This window comes from Oncorhynchus masou, chromosome 5, assembly GCF_036934945.1.
Source record: "Oncorhynchus masou masou isolate Uvic2021 chromosome 5, UVic_Omas_1.1, whole genome shotgun sequence".
Lineage (NCBI taxonomy): Eukaryota > Metazoa > Chordata > Actinopteri > Salmoniformes > Salmonidae > Oncorhynchus > Oncorhynchus masou.
The window spans coordinates 7,431,117-7,446,101 of record NC_088216.1 but is presented as its reverse complement, the minus strand read 5'-3'; the positions used below and the strand labels follow the sequence as shown (position 1 = coordinate 7,446,101).

The following is a 14,985-nucleotide window of genomic DNA, read 5'->3' as shown; positions in this document are numbered from 1 at the left end:
TGTACCTTCTATCCAACTCTATGTCAGGGACCAAGAAGCTTATGCAGAGAAGGCTTCCTTCAGCAGTCACTCAGACAGTGTTCGAGAACATCAAAACTGATGTATCATGGGTAAATTGTGACTGACTGAATGATCTATAAATAATATTGAGTAGTTATTCATCATGCAAGGTGATTTGTAGATCTCGACTTGCCTATAAAGTCAGCTACTATGTCGAACACTCCCACATTTACAAAAATCCCATTCAAGTCACGGGACTGATATTAAGATTTCACATATTAACATCATGTTCAAATCATCTAGAAGTGACTTTGTTGACCTTCACAACGCATTTTTTTAACTTTTGATTGATTTCTTACAGAGTGAAAATGATGCGCAAGAAATGCCTCTTATCAGTCACATGACGAATGGGATTTGTGCCACGAATGCTAAAACGTTAGCAGGTGGAAACAGTGTCAGGGGAAACTAAACCAAAGCAGGGACTGATGTCACCATGTTCATAGACTGCTAAAAGGGAAACCAATGTGTCATTTTGTAACTTGGGTGAACCTTCATTATATTATAACAATATATTAGCAAGAGAATAGAGTGTAAGGACTAGCTTTGGTTTGGGGCCATAGCTCTTTAGTCCAGGTTCTGTGGTGGTTCTCTTCAGTCCATGTTCTGTGGTGGTTCTCTTCCCTCCAGGTTCTGTGGTGGTTCTCTTCCCTCCAGGTTCTGTGGTGGTTCTCTTCCCTCCATGTTCTGTGATGGTTCTCTTCCCTCCAGGTTCTGTGGTGGTTCTCTTCAGTCCAGGTTCTGTGGTGGTTCTCTTCCCTCCAGGTTCTGTGGTGGTTCTCTTTAGTCCAGGTTCTGTGGTGGTTCTCTTCAGTGCAGGTTCTGTGGTGGTTCTCTTTAGTCCAGGTTCTGTGGTGGTTCTCTTCCAGTGCAGGTTCTGTGGTGGTTCTCTTTGGAGTCCAGGTTCTGTGGTGGTTCTCTTCAGTCCAGGTTCTGTGGTGGTTCTCTTTAGTCCAGGTTCTGTGGTGGTTCTCTTTAGTCCAGGTTCTGTGATGGTTCTCTTTTATTGCAGGTTCTGTGAAATGGTTCTCTTCAGTCCAGGTTCTGTGGTGGTTCTCTTTAGTCCAGGTTCTGTGGTGGTTCTCTTCCAGGATCTGTGGTGGTTCAGGTTCTGTGGTGGTTCTCTTCTCTCCAGGTTCTGTGGTGGTTCTCTTCCTCCAGGTTCAGTGGTGGTTCTCTTCCATCCAGGTTCTGTGGTGGTTCTCTTCCCTCCAGGTTCTGTGGTGGTTCTCTTCCTCCAGGTTCTGTGGTGGTTCTCTTCCCTCCAGGTTCAGTGGTGGTTCTCTTCCCTCCAGGTTCTGTGGTGGTTCTATCAGTCCAGGTTCTGTGGTGGTTCTCTCCCCTGGATGGTCTGATATACGGAGTGCTGAGAGTCTCTCTGAAGAGATGTGAACGTGTCACTGTGGGGGATTTTCACACTCAGAGAGACAGCGACAAAGGAAACACAGTATGAGCACTTTACACACTGCTCTATAGCATTCTCTCTTACTTCTACTTTCTGTGTTCATCTCTCTGTGTCACCCACTCACACACACAAACACAAATATTATATACAAAATAAACACATATATGAATATGTTATAACATACCTACTGCCAGAGTGTCTGGTCCTCATTTTCAGTGGTGTGTGTGTCCTAGTTAGGGTCAGGATGGACACTCTGGAGAGAGAGCTGTGTCAAGGTACAGGGGAAATAGTAGAAAGAGACTATTGTGACACAGTAAAAAATAAAAGCAGTAACTTATCAACAGGACGTGTGTTGATAGAATGACCATCTGTAGAGCATCTATCCAGACTATCCAAATAAAGTGACAAAAAACTATCACTGTAAATCCCTTTATCACTTAGTATTCACTCTAATGCACAGATGGAAGAAATCCTATGTTATACAGACAAACACAAACCAAGACATTTAACTGAACTAAACGGAATTCAACAGTTTAGCTTAATTGAATGTAATGTGACAGACAGAATTACTCCAGGATGACCACTATATTTCCTTAGGGTCTGATCTGTTATAAAGCTGAACTTGCACATAGCTGAGTCACACTCTCTCAGATCTCTGATTGTCAGGGTGTGGCCATTCTTCTTGTTGCTACAGTACGTCACATGACCTGTGTAGTCTGGTTCATCACTCAGAGTCACATGATTCCCCTCAGCATCATTTCTAGTGAACCAGAAGGTTGTTGTGATTGTATAGCCACTGGGATATGTGTAAGAGCAGGTCAGCTCTACTGTTGACCTCTTCAAGGTACAGATACTCTGAGTGATGTACTTCACTCTCCAGCCATCCTGACCCAGTAACACTGAAACATCTCTTCAGTGGGTCAATCACACATGATAGTGATTATACATTACAGACCCATTTCCTCACACTAACAGCGTTTGTCCACATTTTATTGCCGTACTTTACTTGCTGAGTGTGAATGGAAACCACAGAAAGGACCGAAGTGTTACTCAGTGAGCTGTGAAAGACAACTATTCCAGAAAAGAAGAAGCCCCTAACAGACGATGTCACTGAACACACAGAATAACATTACTAAAACATTATGAATGAGACCATACCTGCTACAGACCACATACCTGCTACAGACCAGAGAAAGACCCCCAACACACTTCCTGCTGTTCTCAAGGACATTGTTGCATCTCCCACCCTGCAGTCTTAGAAACATAAACAACAACTCTCTACTTCTATAGCTGGTGAATAACTCCACCTGATCCATTAAAACAGTCCAGGTTCCATATTCACAAAGTGTCAAAAATGTAAGTAAAAGTAAAACGATACAGTACATATATATATATCTAATGATCTCGTCAACAGTACTTAACAGAGTGAAGGGGGATGTCTTGTACAGTGAGTCAATTCACTGTTGTAGCTGTGACAGAGAAACAAGAAGTGTGATTTTAGTGACTGACACATTGTGAAAGTAGCCTAGTCAAACATTTAAGACAATCACATGCACCAACAGCATGTCAAAAACACAGATGTACTGGATGTACTGCTAAAGACTGCACAGCTATTTACATTTCTTCATTTGAGGAGTGGGCCTACATTTTTTAATGGGGAAAAATGCAGCCCATTTTCAACATAGTATTTTCTTTAAATACAGATCCACAACAAAGTGTTGACTGTTCTATATGGTTTCTTAATGTGTTTCCTCACAAGATGTGACCCATCACTCCTCATCATCTCCATCAAAGTGCTACTGAAGGTTCCAGTGTTCTAGACTAGAGCTCCCCTACTGGCATCTCAACATTACTGCAGCCTCCAGTCTCTTCATATGTCCCAATCATGTCCTCATCCACTTGGATCAATAACAAAATATCAAACTGGTAATAAGGTGCCTGAGACTGAGGTCCCGATTCCCAACCCTTTCCCAAGTGTGCAAGTTCACTCTTCCCGTCATGGATTTAAAAGTATGAGACTGGTGTGAACATTGGAGTTTCCATATTTGTTAGCTGAATCCATATCAGTGGAACAGGTGAAGCTGAAATCTTTGCCCTATACACATTCTATGTCTTTGCCAGGGGTCAGGGAAACGGACAAGGGATTCACATTTTCTCAAAATGTATTTTCATCAATGTTTTTTTTTCTGTGATTGACACTCAACTAGTGAATTCAGACAATCCGATCTACGATGCTCACACGGTCTACTTCGGGGAAGAAGTGGGCGGAGTCAGGTCTACTTCGGGGAAGAAGTGGGCGGAGTCAAGTCTACTTCGGGGAAGAAGTGGGCGGAGTCAGGGGAGGATTCAAACAAAAGAGCAGATAAAGATACAAATGAAAATAAACAAAATAAAATGTCAAATAACATTTGAAAATGTAAAAAAATGTATACAGAATAAACCAACCATGTAAAGATACTGTGTTATTAAGAGTTGACGTTGGACTGGCATATGAATTCAGTGAACTAGCCATCTCAGTTGGCTTGTTAGCTACATGAAGCAGACGTTGTTCAGTGATACCGAAAGCTAGCTAGCCAGCTAGAAGTTAACTCTGTTACCTCTGACAATCAAGTGAAGTGACTTCCATAAACTGGCATTTTTATCACACAGCTGCTCTGGACAAAGTGATTGTGAACTATACGGTGCGTTGCGCTGAATTACAGCAGCATTTTTATGATTTGTTTACATTTCACACATTAGTAATGTTTTGCTAAAAATAATGAGAAACATTGCATCAAGCAGATTTATTTCCTGAATTTTGAGGCAAAATTGTGATATAAATTTGTCATAAAAACATTTAAACAAATATATATTTTTAAATCTAGCAAACTCTATATAAATTGTATAGAAACAAATTTTATTTATTTGGGTAACAGACAACCAAATTTACTAAAAAACGTTTTATTTGGTAGCATGATACCCAACAAAGACTCGCTGCCAATGGTGCTTCAACAAAGTACTGAGTAAAGGGTCTGTATACTTACGTAATGTGATACTTCCATTTTGTATTTTTAATCAATTTGCAAACCTTTCTAAATACCTGTTTTTGCTTCGTCATTATGGGGTATTGTGTGTAGATTGATGAGGGGAAAAAACTATTTATTCAATTTTAGAATAAGGCTGTAACATAACAAAATGTGGAAAATGTCAAGGGGTCTGAATACTTTCTGAATGCACTGTATATTATTAGATACTATTATAAACCAGGTAGTTTAGGTCCTGGATGATGATTTGCTGAATAAGCATTTCATCTCACATTCAGTATATCAGACAATAGAACACTGGTATGACACAAAAATATTTGTTTACTTTCTATTTATGTTGGTAACCAGTTTATAATAGCAATAAGGCCCTCGGGCTTGTAGTATATGGTCAATATACCACGGCTAAGGGCTGTATCAAGGCACTCTGCGTTGTGCAGAACAACAGTCATTAGCCGTGGTACAGTATGTAGGCCAATATACCACAGCTAACGGCTGTATACAGGAACTCTGCGTTGTGTCGTGCTTAAGAACAGTCCTTAGCCGTGGTACAGTATATAGGCCAATATACCACAGCTAACGGCTGTATCCAGGAACTCTGCGTTTATTGTGTCGTGTTTAAGAACAGTCCTTAGCCGTGGTACAGTATATAGGCCAATATACCACAGCTAAGGGCTGTATCCAGGAACTCTGCGTTGTGTCGTTTTGTATTAAGAACTGTCATTAGCAGTGAGTATAGTATATAGGCCAATATACTATAGCTAACGGCTGTATCCAGGAACTCTGTGTTCTGTTTGTTGCGAACAGTTTAAGAACAGTCCTTAGCCTGTGTTGTACAGTCATTGGTTCTGGGTTTATAGGCCAATATACCACAGCTAACGGCTGTATCCAGGAACTCTGCGTTGTGTCGTGCTTAAGAACAGTCCTTAGCCGTGGTACAGTATATAGGCCAATATACCACACCCCCTCTGACCTTATTGCTTAATTATACCACTTAGTTATTATATATGGGTCCAGATATACAAGGTCTTCTTGGTTCTGGGTTTGTTGTTTTCAGTTCTTGGTTCTGGGTTTGTTGTTTTCAGTTCTTGGTTCTGGGTTTGTCAGGTCTTCTTGGTTCTGGGTTTGTTGTGTTCAGTTATTGGTTCTGGGTTTGTCAGGTCTTCTTGGTTCTGGGTTTGTTGTTTTCAGTTCTTGGTTCTGGGTTTGTTGTTTTCAGTTCTTGGTTCTGGGTTTGTTGTTTCTTCTTGGTTCTGGGTTTGTTGTTTTCAGTTCTTGGTTCTGGGTTTGTTGTTTTCAGGTTTTCTTGGTTCTGGGTTTGTTGTTTTCAGTTCTTGGTTCTGGGTTTGTTGTGTTCAGTTCTTGGTTCTGGGTTTGTTGTTTTCAGTTCTTGGTTCTGGTTTGTTGTGTTCAGGTCTTTCTGGGTTCTGGGTTTGTTTGTTGTTTCAGTTCTTGGTTCTGGGTTTGTTGTTTTCTTGGTTCTGGGTTTGTTGTTTTCTGGTTCTGGATTTGTCAGGTCTTCTTGGTTCTGGGTTTGTTGTTTTCAGTTCTTGGTTCTGGGTTTGTTGTTTTCAGTTCTTGGTTCTGGGTTTGTCAGGTCTTCTTGGTTCTGGGTTTGTTGTGTTCAGGTCTTCTTGGTTCTGGGTTTGTTGTGTTCAGGTCTTCTTGGTTCAGGGTTTGTTGACTGTACTGTATAGAACAGAGGAGTCCTCCTCAGCTGCTTGTGCTGCTGCAGGTCTGAAGAGAGAAACAAAAATGAAACAAAGACAGCGTCCAAAACGATGGCACCATGTAGGGCTCTGTCTAAAGTAGTGCACTAAATAGGGAATAGGGTGCCATTTGGAACAGAAGAACAGTTCCTCAAAACCATCATCACATCTCTCCCTCATTTTAGACATGTCATAGTAACTGTCCTGAGATGTCCATTGTGGGGTTCATAGTTTGGCTTCATAGTGTTCACTAAGGGTCAACTGTTTTGCTTGTTGATGACATCTCCTACAATAAACAGCAGCATATGAATGACCTTAATGCAGAATATGCTCACCGGGTGGCAGCACTGGGGAGGTTGAAATTCAGAGCAGCGTACTGGACATCCTCATCCTCTTTCTGGGGTTGAGGCACCTGAACGGTGGAGTACAGAAGCACTTCCTGGTTTTTGGAGCCAGAGAAGTGGACGCTGGCGTAGTGAACATCATCCTGGTTGTCTGTGTCAGCTGTCTGTGCTGCAGTAGGGTTCATTGCCATGCCTGAGATGTTGTCATACACTGGACTAGAGTCTCCCTGATGGAGAGAGAGGACAGACAACATGAGGAGTGGAAATGTTCCACAAAGAATACAGTCATCACAGTCTCCTTCTGATTCCAACAGACTCACCTGTCCATCGTCTGCTGTGTCTCTTGTGACAGAGGGAGAATTGGAGGCCCTCTTCCTGTTTTATAAATGCATTAATCTATTAATTCATTAATTCATCTTCTAAAGTGAAATAAAAACAACAAAAATACTCACCTGAACCACATGAAGCCGGAGAAACAGAGGATGAGAACCAGAACAACCACTATGATTCCTACAGCTGTAGTCAGAACTGAGGTGTTCTTTGGGCCATCTGGTGGACAATATGTAACACATTGTTCATACATAGAGCTTTACATGAGGAGCATCATGGAACTTACACTTGTGATTGAAATAAGTTAAATATTACTTTAAATATGTGTGATTATCTGATCAAAAGAAGACAAGGTTAAGTGTATTTACACTGAATGTCCACAGACACAGAAGAAGAGTTGAGACTCCCATATATACTCTCAGCCTCACAGTAGTATTCTCCTCTGTCCTCAAAGTTAATGTTGGTGATGAGGAAGGTGTTTTCAGATCCCTTCAGTGAAGCTCCATTCTTCTTGTACCAGGTGTATTTGTCCACAGGTGGGTTGGCATCACTGCTGCAGGTCAGAGTCACTGAACTGCCCTCCACTATTTCACCAGAGGGACTGACTGACACTGAGGTGTTCTTTGGAGCATCTAGTAAAGCAGAAGTTGGGGTTTAGGACTGTTGTATACTACCTCAAATGACGTCATGTCTAAAAAATATATATCTAAAGTCAGAGAACTATCTAAAACTATCACTTACACAAAACATGAACAATAATACATTTAGAGATACTTTAGGACTTTAGTCTACTAAACTATTCTTCAAGTGTCTGAGGCACTGAACATTCTAACTATAGACATGCATACATCTATGATATTGTCTGTAATTTCTATGAATGATGAATATTGATAGATAAAGCAGTAATACTCTTCTTATTGACCTTAAATGATTGATACTTGCTAAGTAGAATAGTAGTTTAATTCATACTTACACACTGCAGGAGAGTGGAGGTCCTCATGGTGTTCTACAGCACAGGAGTAACTGTCCACAGAATGACCCAACACTACTAGGGTATTACTAGAGTATTGTTGGGAAGTGGGCTCATCTACACGTTGTCCGTTCTTGTACCAGATGTAGGTGGGGTTGTCAGTCAGAGTACAGGTGGTGATACAGGTCAGTGTCTTCTGTCCCTCTGCAGCAGGAGTCACCTTCACCTGCAGACCTGAAACAATATGTATAAAACCACATACACCTCTGTGTCAACAGGATGGTTAATTATTTTCTCTTGTAATTCAATATGATTTACAGTTGTATCATACAGTGTAGTATTACCTGCGACAGACAGAGTTGTTCCTGGGAAACTATGACCCCATTCAAAGTTGTCTGTTTTAAAAGTGAAGCGATACTCAGCTGAGTCCTCCTCTCTCAGATCTGTGATTCTCAGGGTGAAGGGACCTCTGTATGTTCCAGTGTACTTCACACGACCTGCAAACCCTGGGTCTGTGGTTAGGTCTTCAGGGGTCGACTTATCACTTCTAAACCAGAATGTTGATGTGGTGGAATAATAACCAACATAAGTACAGGATATGTCCACTGTTGACCCCTTCAAGACACAGATTCTCCTCTTGGTGTAAGTCACTCTGTTGCATCTCTGACCCTGAACACCTGAAACACAGTGACATAACAAGAGGTCAACTAGATTGTGTTCTCAGTTCTTTCTAGAAATGCTAAACGTTCTCAAATGACAAAGTGAAACCAATACACACAGGTTGTATAGTATTGTTAATTAAAGAAACACTCACACACTGCAGGAGAGCGGAGATCCTCATGGCCTTTTACAGCACAGGAGTAACTGTCTTTATAGTTACTGGAGACTGAGTCTTTGTACTGGGGGGAGGTGCTCTCATCTAGATGTTGTCCGTTCTTGTACCAGATATAGATGGTGTTGGGGTTACTCAGAGTACAGGTGGTGCTACAGGACAGTGTCTTTGACTCTGATCTCCATCTAGGAGTCACCTCCACCTGAGAACCTGAATTAAAGGAGAGCAAAAAAAGAGTCAATGGTTCAGAATTGGTTTGAGTTAATTATTAACATTATGACCCTTCAAAACGTTATAATGTGCCATGTTACCTGTGACAGTCAGAGTTGTTCCAGGGAAGCTGTACCCCCATCTTGCCTCATCAGTTGTAAATCTGAACTTGTACTCAGTTGAGTCACTCTCTCTCAGGTCTGTGATTCTCAGGGTGGAGTCCTTCTCTGTTTGTCGATGGTATTCCACACGATCTGCATACTCTGGGTTCAGGCTGAGGTCTTTAGTGACACCAGACTCCCATTTGTTGAACCAGGACACTTCTGTGACGTTATGCCAACTGGGATGTGTGTAAAAGCAGGATATGTCCACTGTTGACCCTTTCAAAGCACAGATACTCTGATGGGTGTAAGTCACATTCATACAGCTCTCACCCACAACACCTGAAACAAAATGTAGCTGATCAATTCCTGAAACCATAATGAGACTCAATGTTTTAGATGTATTGGACAGGTTCATTTTGAATAATAAACAATATATATTGACATAGATCTATAAAACTGTTTATCATTCCAATATATCTAGTTAAGAATATTGATAGAGAAAGTAAAACCATTCTTATTTGTTCCAAATGATACCACATAAAATACTAGTTTCATTCATACTCACACACTGCAGGAGAGTGGAGATCCTCATGGCCTTTTACAGCACAGGAGTAACTGTCTTCATAGTTGCTGGAGACTGAGTCTTTGTACTGGGGGGAGGTGCTCTCATCTAGATGTTGTCCGTTCTTGTACCAGATGTAGGTGGGGTTGTCAGTCAGAGTACAGGTGGTGATACAGGTCAGTGTCTTCTGTCCCTCTGCAGCAGGAGTCACCTTCACCTGCAGACCTGAAACAATATGTATAAAACCACATACACCTCTGTGTCAACAGGATGGTTAATATATTTATCCTGTAATTCATTATGCTTTACAGTTGTATCATACATTGTAGTATTACCTGTGACAGACAGAGTTGTTCCTGGGAAACTATGACCCCATTCAAAGTTGTCTGTTTTAAAAGTGAAGCGATACTCAGCTGAGTCGTCCTCTCTCAGATCTGTGATTCTCAGGGTGAAGGGACCTCTGTATGTTCCAGTGTACTCCACACGACCTTCATACCCTGGGTCTCTGGTTAGGTCTTCAGGGGTCGACTTATCACTTCTAAACCAGAATGATGATGTGGTGTAATAATAACCACCATAAGTACAGGATATGTCCACTGTTGACCCCTTCAAGACACAGATTCTCCTCTTGGTGTAAATCACTCTGTTGCATCTCTGACCCTGAACACCTGAAACACAGTGACATAACAAGAGGTCAACAGATTGTATTCTCAGTTCTATCTAGAAATGCTAACAGTTGTCATATTATAAAATGAAACCAACACAGATATACATTGTATACAGTTTTACAGTGATGTATTAGGGATCTATTTAGTTTTTGTTGTGGGGAGGATTGTGTGTTTTTTACATTCAGCCCAGGATTTCCACATCCGGCTTCTTCACCTGCGGATCATCTGAGAACAGCCACCCAGACAGCTGATGAAACTGAGGAGTAATTCTGTCTGTCATAAAGCCCTTTGTTGGGAAAACCTCAGTCTGATTGGCTGGACCTGGTTCCCCAGTGGGTGGGCCTATGCCCTCCCAAGCCCACCCATGGTTGTGACCCTGCCCAGTCATGTGAAATCCATAGATTAGGACCAAATTATTTTAATTCAATTTTCTGATTTCCTTATATGAACGGTAACTCAGTAAAATGGTTGAAATTGTTGCATGTTGTGTATATATTTTTGTTCAATATAATTGTATATGTATTTATGTAAAACATAGGGACCACAATGAAAAAAGTCACCAACTTTATAGTGCAATCCTGTTCACTTAAAATAATATTGTTTATATATGTATTTTTTTAACTGACGAATAAAATCAATCAGTCAATCAATCCAAACTGAGCAGCAGCCATTTGATGAACGGAAAGAGACATTGGTTAAAAAACACCAAAAAGTTGAATGACATTCAGAGATTGTCAAGCCTTCAATACTGGGTAAGACTACAAGGTAGGGAGGGATGCATTCTCTGTTTGTCCAGATTTACATTGTCTATTTATTGTGGTGTTGAAAACACAAACCATGACATTGAAGGGCCCGAAGTCGGTATGCTTTGTTTATTGGTTGTGTGCTGCATTGGCACAGAAACCTGTTGGTGGAAAATGTGTTGCATATATTTTGTATATGATCGCAGTGTAATAGAACAGGCAGGGTGAGCTTGTCTGTGGTGGTCGGGAACCCTCAAACTTCTGGCCCGTAGCCCTGCCACATAAGGTCTTGGCATTGTCGATCAGTCGGAATTCACGTTTATCAATGCAGGTCTCACTGCAGTTATTCTTATTTGTGGTCAGGCTACCTCTGGCGAGCACATGAAGGGCTGTGCGGCCCCCAATGAAATGCCACCCCACACCATGACTAACCCACCTCCAAACTGGTCATGCAGGAGGATGTTGCAGGCAGCAGAACGTTCTCCACGGCATCTCCAGACTGTCTTGTTTGTCTGTCACATGTGCTCAGTGTAAACCTTATTTGAGTTAATTCTATGAGGGGGAGGGTGTTCAATTTATTTGACAGTACAAGGGAGGGTCATGTGAAAATATTTTAAACTTTGAAGACCAGTCCTGTCCCGTCCCACAGTAAATTTCAATCTGTCCCTTAATAAATAAACACTCACAAACTGCAGGAGAGTGGAGATCCTCATGGCCTTTTACGGCACAGGAGTAACTGTCTTCATAGTTACTGGAGACTGGGTCTTTGTACTGGGGGGAGGTGCTCTCATCTAGATGTTGTCCGTTCTTGTACCAGATGTAGATGGGGTTGTCAGTCAGAGTACAGGTGGTGCTACAGGTCAGTGTCTTATCCTGATGTCCACCAGTCACCTTCACCTGAAGACCTGGAGAAAAAACAATATCACTGTAAATCCCTTTATCACTGACTTATCACTCTGTTATACAGACATAAACACAAACCAAGACAATTTTCCTGAACTAAGTGGAATTCAACAGTTGAACTATATTGAATGTAACTGTACCTGTGACAGACAGAGAGACTCCAGGACTTCCAGAATATTTCCCTCCTTCCTGATCCGTTAGAAATCTGAACTTGTACGTAGCTGAGTCTCTCTCTCTCAGGTCTGTGATTCTCAGGGTACAGTCTTTCTTCTTATCTCCATGATACTCCAGACGACCTGAATACTCTGTGTCCTGACCTAGATCTTCAGGTTCTATACCAGCCTCCATTTTAGTGAACCAGAGGGTTGTTGTGACTTTACCTCTGGGATATGTATAAGAGCAGGTCAGCTCCACTGTTGACCCCTTCAAGGTACAGATACTCTGAGTGGTGTAAGTCACACTCCAGCCATCCTGACCCAGTACCACTGAAACACAGTTAAACATCACAATGGTATCCGAATTAGAACAAGGTATTTGGCTCACACTTTGTTTAGGGTTTGTCCACACTTAGTTGCCATATTGGAAACCACAGATAATCATCACTCAGTGAGGTGTTTAAAGTATTTAAAGTGAAGTGGAGATGCCTAACAGAACACAAGCAAATGTAATACAAATGTCTGTAGATTGACCAACATATAAGTTATGAATGAGACCATACCTGTCACAGACCAGAGAAAGACCACCAACACACTTCCTGCTGTTCTCAAGGCCATTGTTGCATCTCCCACCCTGCAGTCTTAGAAACATAAACAACAACTCACTCTATAGCTGGTGAATAACTCCACCTGATACATTGAAGTAGAAACTGTAAATGGGGTACAGGGCCTCATTACTGAAAATGAACCAGGCTCATATTGTGTTGTGTTGTATTGTGCTACATGGTTGTCTATGTGAATAATGTCTGTCTGTAAGTCTACTGCACTATGTCTGTAATGTGTGTGATGTGTTGCATGTCTGCACCTATGTCTTAAACTGCTGATGAAAATGTGCTGAAACAGCCAGTGACATGACCACCAGGTTCAATGACAGTCTATCCTCAAGCTGACATGATGCAAAATGCAAAAAATGCAAAAGATAAATTCCTAATATATACAGTAGTCATCATCATCATTGTAAACAACAACAAGGTTCAATCACACCTATTGAACAGGTCTGTATTACTGTAAACACATATTTCTACATTGATTGTTCTGAAGCTGTTTTATTCTCAGAACCCCAAATATAGGAGGATAAATGTTCAATCTTCTACAGTCCGTCAAGCTGTACAGCAGCCTAAAGACTGACCACCAGGTTCAATGACAGCACCTATCCCAAGCTGTGAGGCTAAACAGCCAGTGACTAAAGACTGACCACCAGGTTCAATGACAGCACCTATCTTCAAGCTGTGAGGCTAAACAGCCAGTGACTTTCACTCTCACTCTCACCACACTTCTACCCACACACTGTTTCACACACACACACACACACACACACACACACACACACACACACACACACACACACACACACACACACACACACACACACACACACACACAAATGATACATTACCCTCAAGTATTTGACTTATGAATAAAAACAAATAACCCAAAAACATATTTCAAGATATTGTCAAGTGTACTTACAGAGTGAAGTGAAGAGGAGAGGTCTTGTACAGTGAGTCAACTGTCTGGTAGTGAGTGAAAACCTGAAGTGTTGAAACATTATAAAAGCAGTCAGAACACAAGTAGTGGATGCAGAACTGTCCTTCCTGTTTATTAAAGACATTAACATCCACGACAACCAGACCAACACGCCAGAAAAGGGCTGTTACTGTAATAGAACAGAAATTGTGTAAAAGACAAGTCTGGGCATATATTTATTTTATTAAACAGTAGTTTTCAGTGAAAGCAATACAGTAAGTAAACAAACTAAACTATTTATAACGTTAACATTTTAATGACCTACCTTGCCCTTCTGAGTTCTGTATATACAGGTCAAAGTTCCATGATGTTATTCAATTAGAACCCATTCCATTTAAACACCCATGACCATCACTCCTCATCGGCTGCATCAAAGTGGTATTCTGAAGGTTCAGTGATCTAGACTAGAGCACCAATGGGTGGTCCTGGGAACCAAACCCATAACGTTGCAAGTGCCATGTTCTACCAACTGAGCTACAAAGGAACATGTTCTGTAAAGTGTGTTCTACTAACTATACAGAGGAACATGTTCTGAATAGTGTAATGTGCATATATAGATTTCTGATATGATTCAGGAGGTCTGTCAGAGGACAGACAGGAAAGGAGAACAGGGAAGTGATACTGAGTGTGTGCATTTAAACCAACAAAACCACAACCCACCGTCACTGTCTCATGTTTATACTACTCCTAAACACAACCCACCATCACTGTGTCTCATGTTAATACTACTCCTAAACACAACCCACCATCACTGTGTCTCATGTTCAACTACTCCTAAACACAACCCACCATCACTGTGTCTCATGTTAACACTACTCCTAAACACAACCCACCATCACTGTGTCTCATGTTTATACTACTCCTAAACACAACCCACCATCACTGTGTCTCATGTTAATACTACTCCTAAACACAACCCACCATCACTGTGTCTCATGTTAATACTACTCCTAAACACAACCCACCATCACTGTCTCATGTTAATACTACTCCTAAACACAACCCACCATCACTGTGTCTCATGTTAATACTACTCCTAAACACAACCCACCATCACTGTGTCTCATGTTAATACTACTCCTAAACACAACCCAACCTTCACTGTGTCTCATGTTAACCACCATCACTGTGTCTCATGTTAATACATACTCCTAAACACAACACCACCTGTGTCTCATGTTACCATCACTGTCACTGTCTCATGTTAATACTACTCCTAAACACAACCCACCATCACTGTCTCATGTTAATACTACTCCTAAACACAACCCACCATCACTGTTCATGTTAATACTACTCCTAAACACAACCCACCATCACTGTGTCTCATGTTAATACTACTCCTAAACACAATCCACCATCAAACAAACACACCCACCATCACTG

General features: G+C 41.3%; 2 protein-coding genes across 5 annotated transcripts in view; both read right to left on the bottom strand.

Moving 5' to 3' along the window:
* Positions 1-14,985, bottom strand: part of LOC135532030 (uncharacterized) — a 95,866-nt gene that overhangs the window by 37,855 nt on the left and 43,026 nt on the right. The window lies entirely within an intron of this gene.
* LOC135531991 (sialoadhesin-like) lies at positions 5,987-13,969 on the bottom strand. 4 transcript variants are annotated; one of them, XM_064959687.1, is made up of 16 exons: positions 13,865-13,969; positions 13,543-13,604; positions 12,576-12,653; positions 11,998-12,342; positions 11,641-11,859; positions 9,879-10,211; positions 9,547-9,768; positions 8,979-9,320; positions 8,650-8,877; positions 8,180-8,512; positions 7,839-8,069; positions 7,234-7,497; positions 6,988-7,084; positions 6,856-6,910; positions 6,527-6,762; positions 5,987-6,219 (listed from the first exon to the last, which is right to left on the bottom strand). In XM_064959687.1, exons 3-16 carry the CDS (start codon positions 12,628-12,630, stop codon positions 6,153-6,155), a joined length of 3,027 nt encoding a protein of 1,008 aa, XP_064815759.1. In that variant the 5' UTR covers positions 12,631-12,653; positions 13,543-13,604; positions 13,865-13,969; the 3' UTR covers positions 5,987-6,152. The 4 variants fall into 4 exon arrangements, with proteins under 4 accessions (XP_064815759.1, XP_064815760.1, XP_064815749.1 ...); XM_064959688.1 differs by having other exon boundaries at positions 12,576-12,646; XM_064959677.1 differs by lacking the exon at positions 13,865-13,969 and having other exon boundaries at positions 13,543-13,783.

Coding starts and splice junctions, on each gene's coding strand:
- LOC135531991 (XM_064959677.1), bottom strand. CDS start 13,690: ATGTTAATGTCTTTAATAAACAGGAAGGACAGTTCTGCATCCACTACT. Junction 12,343..12,575: donor CTTTCTCTGGTCTGTGACAG/GTATGGTCTCAT, acceptor ACTGTGTTTCAG/TGGTACTGGGTCAGGATGGC. Junction 6,763..6,855: donor ACACAGCAGACGATGGACAG/GTGAGTCTGTTG, acceptor TCTCTCCATCAG/GGAGACTCTAGTCCAGTGTA.